General features: G+C 38.8%; 1 protein-coding gene across 1 annotated transcript in view; it reads right to left on the bottom strand.

The window, feature by feature from the left end:
• The window catches only part of LOC127229305 (uncharacterized), a gene marked incomplete at its 5' end in the record, with an annotated part of 280,807 nt that extends 263,829 nt beyond the window's left edge, over positions 1-16,978 (bottom strand). The window contains 2 exons of the mRNA XM_051194389.1: positions 16,444-16,614; positions 16,906-16,978. Coding sequence (XP_051050346.1) covers positions 16,444-16,614; positions 16,906-16,978 — 244 coding nt within the window. The remainder of the gene's footprint in view (positions 1-16,443; positions 16,615-16,905) is intronic.
• Positions 16,979-17,666: the final 688 nt, after the last annotated feature.

Raw genomic sequence — 17,666 nt, 5'->3', positions numbered from 1 at the left:
GCATGAAAGGGTCGTTTCAGCTACTTTATAAGCTTAAATTTTTACAAGTTTTCTAGGCCTCTCTCTTTTTTTTGTAATTATCATTTTGTATAAGGTCAGAAAAAGTAATTCAAGAAATAAGTTCATGCCGACTTTCTGTTGCTGAAAAGTTAATGAGAAAATTATCAAATGGAGGCTTTAGGACAGTAATAATTAAAAAGGAAAAAGAAATCAAGCTAGCCCGTGTTACATGTATACCCAAGATATGGGCATACTTGGAGAGGAACTAAATACTACGGATGCTAGTGATTCTGTTTACGAACTTGTAGTTTATGAAAGATATTGTGTTGCCTACAAAAGTTTGAGACAAACTTAGTCATGTTTTAATTATGGGAAACTAGTCAAAGTTCCATGTAGAAAGAGAAAGGGGGAATGAAAATGAGGGAAGAAGGAGGGAAAAATAAAGTGGGAGAGGAAGGGAAGGAGGAAGAAAGAAAGAAAAGGGAAAGAGAGGAGCCAGGGAGGTGGCTCTCTCCATGAAGGGAGCGGATGCTGCACACAGAGTGACATCTTAGCACCCATGAAAAGGCTGGGGAGCATATGTATACAATCCCAGCACTGGGAAAGTAGAAACAGGAAGATCCTTGGAGCTTGCTGGCCAACCAGCAGAATTGTTGAGCTTCAAACTCAGTGAGAAACCCTGTTTTAAAAACTAGAGAACACTTAAAGAAGACAACCAACATTGACCTATGGCCTCTGTATTCATGTATGCACACTTAGACGTGTACCAACCAGTGTATACACATACACACGCATGCATATACATACACCACAGAAAAAGGGGAATGAGGAATGAAGGAAGGAAGGAAAGAAATAAAGAAATAAGAAGAGAGGGAAGGAGGGATAGAGGGATGGAAAGAAAGGAAGGAAGGAACAACCCACATCGAACCTCCATTCCCAAGGCTAAAAGAAGTCCTGTTGTGGACCCAGACCGGGTGTTGGATTCCTGCTTCTAAAGCTGCACTTTCTCCTCCCTCCATAGATCTCTGTTCCTTAAATTTAAGTATGGGAACAGGAACTTGGGTTTTCCTGTGTGGTCTCAATAAAGACGAAAAATGAATGTGTTTCAATTTTGTTAATTGATCCGTCAACAACTACTACCTCCTAGGATAAGGCTTGGTGATTTGTGGCTGGGCCTCTGTCCTGCGGTGTTCAGCCATTCTTTATTGCTGTGGCATACTTGTTGATTGGTTTGTTCACTCACTTGTTTGCCTCCACCCAGAGAGTACTGGGAAACTGCTTCTTCTAAATGCCATCAAAATAGCTCACCTCTATCAGAGCAAAGTTAATGGCATATTCCTGACTATCCTGCCATACCAGTATAGCCAAGTAGTGAGACCCACTCCATAAGTTCCCCACTTCACAAAACTCAAGTTCTTGACCCATCAAAATAACCAATTCATTTGTAATAGCCAGCTGTTCTAGATCTTTGAAAAATCAAACAAAACTAAATCATTTTCAACCTGTGTCTGTGGGTTATACACCTACCTGCATATTCAAATAATATCCAAAAATAGAAAAACTGAAAAAAAAAGTCACATCTGCACTGAAAACATCCAGGCCTTTTCTTTCCTTTCTTTTCATTTCCCCCTTACTAAATAATAAAATATAACAATCGTTTATGCATTGTCTGCATCATATAAGGTGTAAGTGATCTAGAGATGATTTGAACACATACCGAAGGGTTGTAAAGGTTCAAATGGAAGCACACAGTATTTTGTAGCCAAGACTTCAACATCTTTGGGTGTAGTATAGGAGGTTCCTGAAGCAAACCCCCTTAGAGACCATGGAATGGCTGTATGGGCATCGAGTTTTCAAGTCATTTCCATCCTTCTTCTAAGTGAGATGCTGGGGTTTGCACAGCTTTGCATGAAGGAAGTCCATATTTTAGGGGCTGTTCAAACTGCTTCCTCCCCAGTTGGGGATCCATGCTTGTGTAATTGGGAGAGAACCACCTTTATGGTTACACATATTACACCAGCTGCAAATGTTGGTGGAAAAATATATGAATTGTAAATACTGCACTTCTAGTAACTCCCATTATAGTGGTTCCCATTGTGGAATACCACATGTAGCTTCTTGGAAGTAGAGAAGTCTGAACCTTCTTGCACACACCAAGAAGCATATCTGACATGCATAGAATTGGTCTTTTATTATGCCTTTGCATGATATTAAATATTTATAAGGGACATATACTGTATAACTGATATGTTTTCCTCTTACATATACATAATGTGCTATATTGGTTTTTGTGTTTAGTGCCTGTATTATATACCACCCATTGTCTGTCTCCCCTATTTGAATGCAGGCTCTATTACGGCAAAGACATGACCTCATTGCTCTCTCCAATGCCCTTGGTACCTACCAAAGAGCCTGCTTCATGGACATGTTCATAATACGGTACGGATCCATTTAATAAAATTCCCTTGGGAATTTACCATGAAACCCAGATGCTTTCCATGTCTTGCAACTTAGAGAGTTTTCATCATTGTTTATTCTTCTCATCCTGACTATTCCCTGCCCTGTCTGATTTCTTTCACCACCTTGCTGCTTCTTATCAGCATCTATCTAGATTTTACAAAAAGGAACAAATGACAGGGTTAGAGAGATAGCACAGTGGTTAAGAGCACTTGTTGTCTTGCAGAGGACCAGGGTTCAGTTTCCAGCACCAACATAGTGTTCACAATCATCTTTAACTCTGATTTAAGCAGCCTGGTGACCTCTTCTGGCCTCAATGGGCATCAGGCACACATTTGATGCACATACATACATGCAGGCAAAATACAAACACACATAAAATAACAAGTATATCCTTTTGTTTTTCTTTCAAGACAAAAACTATGGGTCTTGCCTGCACAACACGGCCTGCTGGGAGAACAGGAGAGCTGGGCTTCAGTGGGGATTCCTGGAGAACAGCTATCTAAAGAAAGTTAATGATTAGCAATAGCCAGGTCAAGGTCAAGGGGCAAGAAAAGCCTGGTCAAAAACCAAACAGCACAAAAGCATACATGTAGAGTGAGTACATTTTCTCAGTAAACTTGATTTTTCTGAAGTGCCTAGAATGTTAATTAGCAGAATAAGCAATAGAATTCAAACATCTTCAAGCAGAGGCCCAGAATCAGATTTAACTGATATTGGCACATTATTGTGAAGTATTGATTTATTCTGACATGTTGTGTCTGCCCAATTTGTCACACCTCCAGTGTCTGTTGGGTCTTTATTGGCTCCTTGTTGTAGTATAAGTCAATCTCCAAATCAAATGAGAATGAACTGTCAAATATTGAAATGATCACGCCCTCCCATTGGCTTCTCTTATTTACCTACAAGCAAAAAAAAAAAAAAAAAAAAAAAAAAATTTAAAAGGGAGTGAAGAAAGTATGGCTCACAGAATCTTGGGACTTTTCTCAGTTCTAGCTTCCCATTGCTAGTGTTTCACTGGGCAGCATCAGGATTTAATCAAGTGGGGTAATTTTAGGATCAGTTATATATTACCAGAAGCTAGGTTACTAATAGGATGAATTCCTCAACACATCCTCATCATTCACAATATGCTTTTGGATATAACTAAATCATCTCACAGGGAAATGAACAGACCCACTGAGAAATTCAAAGTAGGGCACTTAGCAATACAAATACAATAGGTTTTTATGTTGCTGGTAGTTAACTCTCTGTGATACCCAGAAGAATGAGGTAACAATCACCTGAATGTGTGTATGTATACTCTCCTAAGTTGAGGCAGTTGGATACGACATATAAAATATAAAATATAAAATAACGTATAAACTAACATATAAAATAACAAATCAGTAAACTGTTTGTGCACTAACAGCATTCTTTCCAAATTCCTAATAGTAGCGGTTCCAGGCTGAGTCTCAGCATTAGTTAGAACATTTCTTGTGCTGTTGCCATTGTTTTATCTGAAATGTGGAGAAAAGCATTCCAACTTGCCTTCTGCCCTTCCACCCATATGGGATTTTCCTGTCATTTAACTCATAGTATCACAGAGCATAATCAGAGCTCTTAAATTACACTACACGTGAACTTTGTTCAGGGAGCGTTCCTGTGTGCACCCAAGCAATTCCTTGGGAGCTGTAAAAGTGAGAGTGAAAATTGCCCAGCAGAGGAAGGCTTTTACAAAGCATCTGAATTCCTTGACTCAGTGATGCAATCACTTCCTCTCTCAGGTGTGTGTGTGTGTGTGTGTGTGTGTGTGTGTGTGTGTGTGTGTGTGTAGAGGGTAATTAATGGCTTTACTCTAATGTTTTTCCCATAAATCCCCCTGCTCCCGCTCACTTTTTTTAACACTAATCTCTATATTTTCTATAATACAGCATAAACTCATTACACACATGATACCTGTAACTATGTAACTTTTTATTCTGTGATTATAGCCACATAGTAACATTTTACAAATTAGAACACTCTCTTGAATGTTAAGAAATGAAGCCTAGAAAACCAAAGTTTAATTTGACTCCTATGGGCTTTCTAAAAATATTTGATATAATACTTTTTGCATCATTGTTTCTCACCTTGAAAGTCTCACACAGAGATTTTGGCTCTAAATTTTCATGAGACTGGACAGGTTGCATAGATCTATGAACTACAGCTGTAGGAATTAGGAGACAACAGAGCAACATAGTGTAGTGGGAAATCTATCCAACTCAAATCTGCTCTAGTATGGTAAGTCTACTCAAGGTCTTCATGGGGCCAATGTGCAAACACCTCTTAAATGAAAGGTAATTCACATTAGGAGGATCTTACTTTACTTCACATTCCTCCTTTGCTCACCCTTCTCTACTTCCTCCCTCCCTCCCTCTTTTTTTTTTTTTTTTTTCATTGCAAATGGAACCCAGGGCCTCACACAGGTTAGTTAAGTGCTCTGTACTGATCCGCCTCACCATTCAAGAAACTATTGCTTACAAAAATAAAAATAGACCTTTAAAATAAAGTCCCCACCATACTACATGCCTAACTAACAACTCAAAGATACAGATAACACAAATCATTGAGATGTTTACCCAACATTCTTTTATATTTGTGAATGTAGTTAAAACGAAAATAAGGGTGTCTTGGTTTGGGTTACTATTGCTATGATGAAACACCATGACCAAATCAAGTTGTGGAGGAAAGGTTTTATCTGGCTTATACTTCTAGACTGTAGTCCTTCATAAACGGAAGTCAAAATAGGAACTCAAGCAGGACAGGAACCAGGAGACAGGAGCTGATGCAAGGCCATGGACAGGTGCTGCTTACTGGCTTGATCATTATGACTTTCTCAGCGGGTTTTCTTACAGAACTCAGGACCACCAGCTAGGGATGGCCTTACCAACAATAGGGTGGACCCACCTCATTGATCACTAATTAATAAAATGCAAGATCTTATGGAGGCATTCTCTCAATTGAGGGTCCTTCCTTTCAGATAACTCTATCTGTGTCAAATTAACATAAAACTAGCCAGGACAAAGAGAATCTGAGATAAAGTTATTGAGAAGTATAAGTTGTATAATTATAATTCGAAGGTAGTATAGTTTCATGCCACGAAGATATTAGAGGTGTTTCTGAAATGCTGTTAGGACAAGGAAGTTATTATTTAAATGATGTATTAATTATTGAATAATTATCAAGAGTTATTAACCTTTACAGATTCCAACTCTGGTGTGTTCAGAGGTGTGGTGAGTAGCTAGGAAAGCTGCATCTGTAATCAAAGTTTTACATAAGCCTTCACAACTGAGTTGTAAATATTTAGTTTTATATCAGTTCATCTACAGTCATCACAGTTATTAATCTTCTCCAGAGACTAAAAAAAAATTATATGAGATTTCCCTCTCCTTCTGGAAAAGCTAAACTATGAAAAATGGTTATGATATAAATTGTTTTTATATTAGACTACACTTCCATTGATTAAAAATTATTCCAGTGAAGCCTTAAATGTAATGTATGAAGCATTGGTAGAACTAGGAGGATGATAGAACTATTCAATTAATGAAGTGATAGCAAGAAGGGTGAGGTCTGTAGCTGAGTCTAACAGCCAGCATTGTAGAATCTGAGAATTCACGTAAGAATCAGTGTCCTGTTACTAGCTTACTTGACTGCTTAGCCTCACTTCCTTACCAAACCTTGTGGGGATTTCATATATCAGTGATTTGAGAAGCTAAATAGTTGGAGTTTGCTATCAGGTTCTAATTAATTGAGCCATATTCTTCCTTCCCCCGAGGCCTTCTCTAACTTATAAACCACTAGAGTGCTGTGGAGTGCATAATTGCTGCAGGGCTTTCTTCTGAGTCCCCCATGGTAGTGTGAAAGCATCCTGTGCTCACTGGACCCACAGTCCTCATAGAACTGAAGTGCGTCCCTAAGTTCCTAACACCTAAACAGGGTGGAGCTTCCTATGTGTAAGTAATCACGCTGATTCAAAGGTTAAGTTTAAGTATACTTTTTTTTCTGCCATACATATAAAAGACCTTAAAAGTCATATCAAATAAGGTGTTCTTCCTTTGAAGTTTGGATCTTATTAACAATCTTCTACAGAATATTAAGGGCTGTCCTTAGACTTTAACCACAGACCTCCCACTTCTGGTTATACTTTCATTAATTTAGCCTTCTGTCCTTTTCATCTCTAGGAACACTTAAGTTTACATATTACACTTACAGCTTCATTAAAATTAATTTTTAATCAACAGACACTTCAGTACAAAAACAATTTATATAATGAATCTATGAGATTTAGTTTAGACAAAATTACTAACTCATTGATAGCAAATCTGGTAACTCATGGATATGCTTTCAATCTCATTAAGCAAAATGACCAGGACTTTCTACCTTTTACAGGACTACTTTTGACCAATTCAACTCATGAAGATTAAGATATTTCATTTTCTGTTAACTTTAACAAATGAAAAGCCCAGCCTAAAGTAATTCTCAATGAAAGTATTTAGAAACTAAAAACTAATTTTTACTGAATGAAAATACATACGAAGGTTATAAAACCTGTCCATGCTAAACATTTTCCTAAAGTGGAAGTATAGCTATTGAATTCAAGTTATAACTCTGACATAATAAAGATGCATATAGAATTGTGTTGACATCAGGGAATTTGGGATCTTATTTTTAAAAACACATAGTTTTAAAATTTCACGAAAATACTTTAAAAAATGTATATAAATGACTTGGTGATATGTCCCACTCCTAAGATGCTATTATGTCACTAGTGTGTCAGAAGAATGACATTTTCCTGATTCTGTTCTTTCTATACAGCAGAGCTTGTGTTACACAAGTCCCAGGATCTTTATGCACAGCCTAGGGTTTATATTATAGAATCTCTGTGTTTTGAACATTCTTACATGCCCCTTTCACCATCCTATGAACTGATTCGTGGGTTCACATTTTTATTGAAAAGAAACATAAATTTCACTGCTATATAAACAGTGAATCCATCCATCATCGTTGAACTAAAGAAGTGTAGTAATATACCTGACCACAAAATATCTTACAACATTCAACCTTTAACCAACAACCTATGATAGACTTTATACAATATTTCCAAACCCATATATTGGTGTTTCCCTAACATTAACTTGAAGAGAAGATAGAGAAGTGATACTTGCCTGGTGGGCATCAAGTTTATACCTAAAGAAAGAGAAATAGGACTGGGAAAAGGAGTGGGGAACGTGCTTGCTGTGAAAGTTTGAGAACTTTAGTTTCTTGACACTAACACATGCTCACAACCCCCATAGCAGAAATGGCACACTCCAAGCTTAAAGACCAAGCTTATCTCAAAAACTAAAGTGGAATGCGATTGAGCAAGTACACCTACCTGTACACAGACATATGCGGGTCTGAACACACACACACACACACACACACACACACACACACACACACAAAGACAATAACAACAGAACCTTTGTTCATTCTGCGGGGGAGCAATGTCTTTTGAGAAGAAAATAAATTAAGATTTTGCTGTTTTGTTGACATTCCCAAATTTCTAATATTTGACTAGAATACTATCTCCAACTGGAAATTTTTCTAAAATTCTGTGGTTCGTTTAAAAAAAAACACCAAAAATAATAAAATGACATTTAAGTTGTCTACATAAACTAATCAGATATTTATGTATATACTATTTGTATAAAAACTGAGTGTATATAAAACATTAGGTCATGTCATTCTGTTCCTTAAATATCTATGCTAAATGATTCTGTATTTCAGTGGGAAAGATATCTTCCTGAGTGTTTATTCTTAGCTCTCTAAATCAATGAAAAAGATTAAAATCACTTAGGAACCAAATGGATTCTAAAGGCACAAATTCAGGTCAGTTCAATAAACCTAAAGCAAACGATTTTCCTATATATTTTCTTTTTCTTAATAAGAGTTGAAATGTCCTGAAGCAAAAAAAAAAATTATATATTTTCACACATTCTATAAATGTTATACAACACCTGTTCTCCATCTTTAGGGAAAAACAGTTATAAATGAGAACAATGTAAACCATTTTATATAAAATCACTTCAAAATCACCCAGGCTGTGTGTACTATGGGGGAAATAGTTTTCTTTAAGCATATACTCGGTTCAAGTAAGGCACTGAATACAAATATCTGAGTGCTATTTTCATAACAAATATTCATATCCATGTGTTATAAAAATAGATTGGGGATTACAATCCTAAAAGTCTAACCTAGGATTCTCTAACTAACATTCAACCATTACAGATCTTCTGTCTTCCACTCAAGTGACCCCACACTTTTCCTGGTAAGATGGTCAACAACAGATGCCCAGAACTCACTGTGCTTATCTTCTATGGAATGCCTATCATTTTCTTTCTCTACCATATGGTCTTCTGCCTTTCTGCCCACTGTTGATCCTACACACATAACAATGCTCTTCAAACCACAAATAACCACTCATCCATCAATCATGAAACTACTTTGTAAAACATCTTCATAAAACCATGTAAAAGAAAGTACTTCCCGCTAGTATTTCTAAATTTGTAGCCACACTAGCTCTCAGAGCTTCAGTAATTTTCAACACTGATTTACAGCAGTGTTGGGTTCTGGGTCCTGCTGTGCTCTCTGTAGTGTTTGCTTTGGTTCGTGAAGACTTGAACTCATGACTTTTCCATGTATGTTCCATAATAGTGCCAAGTGAAGAGGAGTGACCATCTTCTAGGTCACCAAACATGTGCTGTTACACAGGTTGGCAGAGGGCTAGCAAGGCCTCTGGCAGCAATCTGGTTAAGGATCTCCCTAAGCATAAGAAATAAGTGCCTGAGATGAGACCATAGGACACAAGTGGGTAGATACAGCATTCTAAATGAATGGGAATCATAGAACTCTAATCCTAAAACCCTTTTTGTCTCTGGCCCTGAAAAACTGATATGAGATCGTGTTGTATACCTGGCCCTTTCCTTATTGGTTTCTCCCAAGGGGCATAATGGTGTTCCCTGTAAGGGAAATAAGACACAGTAATAATGAAGGTGGATTCGATGTAGAATTCCACCAGTGTCATATAACTCTTTACTCTAAAAGCCAAGAAGGATTTTTGAGGAATTCACCCAATATCTACAGAAAAATCCCATTTCTCTTTAAAAAACTAATTCTTGTCCAATTGCTAAGATGCCATACCATGTCATTGGTTTATGAAAACCTACATTTCTAGCTCATTTATTCTTCCAGTTGAAATAACTATTCACAGAAGGCCCATCTAGCCCACAGATATTTAGACATGCTCAGTTGTAACTCATAGTTCAACTTAGCTTGGCTGGGGTCCCAGTTCTGCCAATTGTATCACATTTACCCATAAAATGCTTGGGTTGAGGGTGTAGTTCAATAAATAGCAAAGCAATTGCTTAGCATATACAAGATTCAGTCCGCAGTGATGTAAAATAAACAAGTTCTAGATTTCAGATTTCCTCAAATTTTGGAATATGTACAAATATTCTATGAAAATATATTGAGAATGGGACCCAAATAAAACATGCTCCTCATCAGATAGCTTTATTAAATTTTTATTTGTTTATTTTACATTCAGTGGGGGAGGGGTGCATGTCATGTGGTGTGGATGAAGCTCAGAGGACAAGTTGAGAAAGACAGTTTTCTCCTACCATCATGCTCAGTTAGTCAGACATGCTAATAGGCAGCTCTCCTCACTGATATATCTCCCATTCCCTTGATTATAATTTTATGTAATACTTCTAGTGAGCCAGTATTTTGACAAGCCATCAAGTAAGGTCAAGTGTACACTTCTGCACTCCTGTAGTATCATGCACCAAGATTTTGAATTTTAGAGTATTTGGGATTTTCAGATTATCCATCTCAATCTTCTGTGTCATGCTGTACATAACACACACACACACACACACACACACACACACACACACAATTCTTGTTTTTCTCAGGCTTACAGAGTACTTAATTCAAGTAATGTTATTCATAACATACTTGTAAAAACCTTGTGTAAGGAAATACTGCTTTTGCTTTTGAAAAGCACTCAATTGAATTCCAGTTCCCTCAGTCCAATTTTGTAGTATGTCTGAGGATCATGAAGGTCCTACTCTACTCACATCTGTTCCTATACCTGAAATATTTCTGGGAAACTAGAAAATGTTTAATAAATGTCCTTTACAATGATGAGATCAAAATAAAGAGATGCATGAAGAAATTTAGTGATATCCATAATTTTAAACATTTCATAAATAATGTTCAAATAATTATTCCTAGACCATGTATATTTCTACTTCTGTTTTTTTATGTTAATAGTAGGATATGATCAATGAATAATCCCACACATATGAACTGCAGGTAATACAAGTAGATTCTTGCTTAGTATATTTATTTTTCGTTGTCTTGCTTTGGTTTCCTGTTATCAATTGTATCATAATTTCCTGTTCCTATTGCACAGGGTTTTGGATTTTTTATTTATATGCATGCTTTGCCTGCATGTGTTTTTACACTATCTGCATACTATCCAAAAGCAAAAGCCAGAAGAGATCATCAAACCCCTGGGACTGTATTTACAAACATTTGTGAGCCACCACATGGGTGCTAGGAACTGATGCCACCTCCTCCTAAAGAGCAGGTGATGTTCTTGACAGCAGCTCAGCCACCTTCCAGCCCCTATCATGTGTAGTCATGATGGGCCAAATTACTCCAGGGGCCTCACTATCAGTATACAAGCCAGAATGGCTTGGAAGAACCTATTTTTCTTCCCCTGTGATCTGGATGCAGAAATGTATCATAGGAAGGACCGATACAGCCTTTTTTCTCTAGAATCAGGAGAGAAAGAAGAAAATAATCACTCATCCCAGCAGGGAAGGCTCTAGCAGAACATGACCGTGCTACCATGACATTCACTGTACTTCCAACTTCTTAAGCCTGAAGGCAGGTCTCTGTTCAGTGACACCATCAATTCCCTGAGCTCACAAAATCCTAAATCATTTCTGTTGTTCATCGCCAAGGAACTCTCAGATTACTTGATCATGAAAGTACTCTTAAAGCCCATCTGCATCCCAAGGAGATGATACCATGAGTTTTACAGCAGAGGATCTTTGGAACACCTTCATCCTTGATGTGGAGCAGGGATACAGAATGGGAAGGGAGTTCTCAGAATCCCAGGAGCTGCTTTGTAACAGTGAGGACAACTCTTATCTGTCTACATTATACACCAAGATGATTTTAGTCATTTCCTTTCCTCTCTCCCTATTAAAATAACCTGGGTGAAATTGAAGTATTAAAAGAAAAAAAATCTCCCCACTTACAATGACATCACTCACCATTAGCCTAACTGTCCTGCTATCTATTTGCTTCTTAGTGGTTACTGTTTCTCCCTGTCTAAACTCTTTTCATGGCCCTTTCTCACACCTGCCCCAGATTTCATTTTCTTGCCATTTAGAATTCAGTCATTAACCACCTTTTTAGTGCCACCATGTTATATATGCATAATGTTAAAGTTGTCCTTTGCATCTACCCAGCCTCAGGCATCATTGGCTTTTGGAACGTTTGCCAATCCCTTTCTCTCTTTGAAATTATAAGCAGCTGTGGCTTCTCTATCTCTCTCCCTTTTCAATTTCTGTAATCCCCAACCTCCCCTCCTCAGAAGTCCAGTTAACATCATGCTGGCACATCACCAGCAGTGAGCAAAGAGGATGATGAGCAGGGATGCTAGGACCTGAAAAACTGTGTGCACAGGAAAGAGCAAAGAAGAGCTGAAGACACACAACCCCAAAATGATGTGTGAGCATCCCTCTGGAAACTCAACGGCAGGCTAATCAGTTTGCTAGCTGTCTATAAAGGGAAGGCCAATAATAAATGAGAGACGATGAAGTCAGCTTTCCCTAGAAGTTGGTATGCAAAGTCCAAGCATTCCCCAGGCGCAGCTAGAGCAGGCAGCAAGCTCTGAGTGGTACCTTCCCACCTGGTGTTTGCTATTCACACCGTAGCAAGATGCCTAATATGAACCTGGAATATCCACGGCACAACATACTGTGACATTCCTTGAGAAGATCTCAGTAAGGATACTTGTGAGGATGCCTTCACATTGGGATACACAGGTAAACAAGAAGGACATCCAAACTATCCTAAAATCCTAGCAGACTATTCAGAAGCTGTCCTTTCTACTTTTCTAAAGGCAGGCGTCTTAGTTACATTGTTATTGCTGTGACTAAATACCACTACCAAGGCAACTTATAAAATAAAGTTTTGAATTTGGGGCTCATGGTTCCAAAGGGTTAGTTAGAGCCCATGGCCTCATAGTGAACAGCATGGAAGCAGACAGGCAGGCATGGCCCTGGAGTATTAGCTGAAAACCTACATCTTGAGATTGGATCATGAGGTACCAAAAAGCTAACTGGGAATGGCATGGGCTTTTGACACCTCCAAGCCTACTCACAGTGACAAAGTGACTCCAACAAGTTCACACCTCCTAATTCTTTTCAAACAGTTCCACCTTATGAGCCTATGGTGGCCATTCCCATTCAAGCTACCACAATAGGTGTGCACTTACTCCATGCTTTTTTACTCTACTTCGGGCCTTAAGCCACAATATATTTGAGATTTTTTTTTCTTATCTAAAGTTTGTTTTAGAAAATACCCCTCCTGAACTTTCTCTCCTAGACACTGTCTTTTATCTAATACTTTTATATTCCCCGGTGATAGCTCATATAAATAAGTAGCATTGGAATTCTGCCATCACTTGACATTTTTTCCTTTAAAATGCATCTTTAAGGGGCAAGTGTGCTGATATACTCTTGTAAAATGATAATTTGTGCTAATTACAACAAGACCATGGGGGGGGAATATATGGCTCTTCTCCTTTGTCTAAGTAATCACATTGGCAGACGGTCTAAAATGTTCTTAAAGTTGTTTAACAAGGAATGTTGTGTTCTATGCTATCTGGCAGTTTCTAAATTCACATATTTAAAATATTCTTCCTTGTTCACAGACCATAAAATTGCACATCTCATTTGCAATTGAATTTTTAGAGGCTCTTCCAAAGTAGGGGAGAGATGCATCAAATGAACTTTTTTTTAAATTGGCTGTGTTCCAGGACAGACATGGTAAACCCCTCTCTGTTTCACTGTCTGACGAGATCGGTGCAGATGCTAGACATTTCCTGGATTCCCCCATAAAATTCTTTTCATCTTGGTTGTCTCCACCTGGCTCTACTTTGGGGTACAACTTTCCCCTGTTTTCCAGAGTCAGGCCAACTATCACTCATGAAAATCATTGCTTTCCATGCCCATTCTTATCTCTCCAAGACAACTATTTAGTCCATGGACAATTCCCAGAGAACTGAAAGTGGAAATTCATGGCAAAGAGATCTGCAATTCTGAACATACTGACGTTTTGACAAAAGAAAAATCACAAAGTATGTTCATTTTTACCTTGATCATAGGTTGATAGGATATGGTTTTGGAGACATTTTAAAGACTATTCTAAGATGTATTTAAACTTAAATCACTTTTTTGTCATTTTATTAAGGTGGCTCTTAGAAATTTAAAAGTACTTCTGTGACTCTTGTTATATGGTACATTTATGTGTCTTCTGACTAATGCTTGCCAGTAATTTTTACTTCTGCCTAAAGATTTTATCTTTCTGAATTGGGTAACAATTTCTTCCAAATTGAAACGGTCTCTTCTGGAGGGAAAAAGGAGGGTAATGAGAATAGGCAAGCAAGCATTTCTCAAGTCTCAGGAAGTTCCGGAAACTGACAGTATTCACATGGTCCCTCTCCAAGGTTATAAGAACAATAAACAATTGCTGGGGAGAAGAGACTCTCCTGCTGTGTGGAGCTCCCTGCAGGAGGATCTCTAACCTGTGAAGCTGTCTACTAGTTGTGCAGGGAGCTCCAGGGATGGAATTTTCATGAGTTGTCACCCCAGTTGGGCTGGGATTTTTTTCAGAGATGTGATGGCTTCGAGTCATCCATGCTCCTGTGAGTAACTGTCACTCATATGCCTATAAGCAACCCCAATAAACTTGGTTTGCCAAGTCGGATGTCAGCGCATTGTTACTGTAATCAGCTGTTGGTACATTATCTGGGATGGTTAGGCATCTGTTCACATCTTCCAGAAAAAATGTCTCCATCTCTGTCTCTGTCTCCATCTCTGTCTCTCCTCCTCTATCTCCCCTCCCACACTTCCATGCCACAGTGAGTCTGTACCACATGCTCTCACAGTGACGCACATGAGCCCCAATACAATGGGGGCTCATGGCCATGGACTGAAACCTTTGATATCATGAGCTAAAATAAGCCGTTCTCCCTTGTCTGGAAAATAAGGACCACAGTCACATGGACCCAGGAGAGGATGTGCCCTTTGACTCCAGTGTGTGTTGCCTTCTTCTTTAGCAGCAACGCTCCAGTTTCACCATTAAACTTGGCTCCTCACTAATGACAGTGTCTCAGACTCTCTTACAACTATCTGTGGCCAGATGACTAACTTCCAGAAGAAGACATAAGGCCACATCTAACTATTTCTGTTCAGCCTTCTTCTCTTTCGATGCTTGGAACATAGAGATGCTGTTGTGTGACTTTTGGATATTAAGTAAAAACAACAGCTTAGGAAATACAAAGTCTTGATGACTGTAATGGTTGCCTTCATTGCACAGCTGAATTTGCTGTCTGAAACATAACTCCTGAGATTTATGAAACTAAAGGAGATGTTCACAAAATGGCCAGCGTAGGGCTGATATATAGTAGATGATCAAAGATGGGCACTGTTGATAGCCCTCCATCTTTTCACTGGGCCATGAACATCCAAGTAAAGCACTTGTACATAGCAAGCAAGGAAACTAGAGCCAAGCTAATTCTAGTTGATGTGAGTCTGGATGATGTGATTGCAGAGTGTAGCAACCTCTTCTAAGCTGGCAGTATTTCCCCTGGGCCTCAGGAGCTAAACATCACAAGCAAACGTACTGGAATATGAAGGGCCTGCTCTGTACAGGTGGGAATCATGATGAGGCTGCTAAGTGGGACCAGCGGAGAACACATCTGCGCCAGCTCACGCTTCATTACTTCAGAGTTTCCCTCAAAAAGTGATTTGGCCATTAAATTCTGATGACTTCCTGCTTGTTCACTGTTGAAGATAAGAGCAAAGACAGCAAGTTTTATTGACTCCTTTCTCTGTAGGTATAGGACCATCAGAGTTTAGAAGAGATGCAGCTCCGAGTCCAGGAGGAACAGCCACAGGTATCAACAGAGAGAGAATTTGCCTCCATAGCCAGCAGTAGGATGATCCGAGCTACCTCTCAGCCAAAGAATAAAGCTTTTCCCTACAGGTAAATGACTACAAGGGAATTCTAAGTATTAAAATTTCTTTCTTCGTTTATTTGTAAGTTCTTGCATGTGTTTCTAGAATTTGTACAGAAGAACATGATTCACCTAAAGGGAAGAATTGTTACAGTCTAAAACCTAAAATAGAGTGTCAACTGAGATGTCAACTCTATTAGCCTGGTGACATCCTATAAACAAAAATGTCATCCTCTGAAACCATGTCTGCAGCAGAGCCGAGTCTTAGTATCCTGGTATCCCAAAGCTGGTCCACCCCATCTGCCCAAAGAAGGGTGAGTTAATTGTTCCACATCTGTAACCCACAAAGCTGTGTAACACCTGCACGCAATGACAGCACTGGTCCTCAGCCCACGCATGTACACACACACACACACACACACACACACACACGGATGCTCATGCATACATATATGCACATACACACATACATGTACACCACACATTCATACACATGAGCATGCATGTGCACATACACACTCACAAAGCCCCAAGCAGAGCCTCCTAAGAAGTTATATAGGCATGCTCAAATTTCTGTCAGGTTCCTGGTAAGGATGCCCAGGTCAGATGAGAGGAGCAGCAACTGTCACCAAGCATGAGCATAACCAGGACTGAAGTCACACCTTTGGGTCCTGCTGAAGCTGGCAGCCTGGATTTTTGTGGATGAGCTGCAAGGGTGTGACCCAGCATGTCATGTCTAATAACTTTCTCTTTTGGAGTCTGATGGGCCAAGAGTTCTGGGCTGCTCATGTTAAAACCTGGATTCCCAGCACCTTCTGCAGCTTCTGTGCATTCTTCAAAACAAGGGGGTCAGAAGATCACATACTAGGCGAATGGATTCCAATGCTAAACAGAAAATTCCTCCCAGTCATTCTTGTGCAGAAAGACTCAAGTGTGTCGTCCTCAAATGTCACCAAAACAGAATTAGGTTAAAATTAACTCTTAAAAAAAGAATAAATGATTAAAATAATTACAAATTGCACCCTGACAAGCTAGAGCAAAATTTCGCCCACAGCCATTTGTCTGTAATTAGTTAATTAATCCTTACACAAATTATGAGCAATAACTCATCAAGCAAGGCTCACCCATCAGAAATTCAGCCGACGTGGATTTCTTCTGCTTAGTTGGCTTCACAGCCTTCTGCTGAAACTTCTGGAGGGAAATTGTTAAATGAATAAATTAGCTAAAGAATGAAGATCATCATTTATGATCCACAACTAACACAGTATTTTAAATATGGGATGGCGGATGGCATTGAAATGTCATTTAATTTACATCTCTCCTAAAGGGGTCAAACACTAATTGAACATCAGAAGTGGAAGAATTAAATAAAATAGGGTAAGAAAAGTTAATACAAATGCCAAATGAAGGTCACATTAAAATACTTTGTTTTTTATCATTTTTAATTAATACAAAGAGCCCTCAACAAATTAAGAACACTGGAAAACTTGCACAGTTCAATTTGCATTTGTTCAGACTGTTGTAAGATACAAGCTCATTTTGGTGGAACGGAATATCACATAGAAAATCTGCATGTGGGCTGGGGAGATGGTTTAGCAGGTAGAATGCTCAACTGGAAAGCATGAGGACCTGTGATCAGATTTCTAGAACACATAAAGCCAAATGCAGAACTGCATGTTTTGAAGTGCTCCCACAGTAAGATGGGAGACACAGACGATCTCTAAAGGTCCTGGGCCAGCTACCCTGGCATACTGTGACAAGATACAAGAGACACTATCTTAAGGTGAGAAGTGAGGACATGTGTGTCTGATATCTATACACATGCCATGTATACATGTACCCACACAGACACACATGAACAAGAACTCTCTCTCTTACACACACA

This window comes from Phodopus roborovskii, unplaced genomic scaffold (genome assembly GCF_943737965.1).
Source record: "Phodopus roborovskii unplaced genomic scaffold, PHOROB, whole genome shotgun sequence".
In the NCBI taxonomy this organism is placed as follows: domain Eukaryota; kingdom Metazoa; phylum Chordata; class Mammalia; order Rodentia; family Cricetidae; genus Phodopus; species Phodopus roborovskii.
The sequence above is the reverse complement of the archived record's forward strand: the minus strand, read 5'-3'. Positions and strand labels throughout refer to the sequence as shown.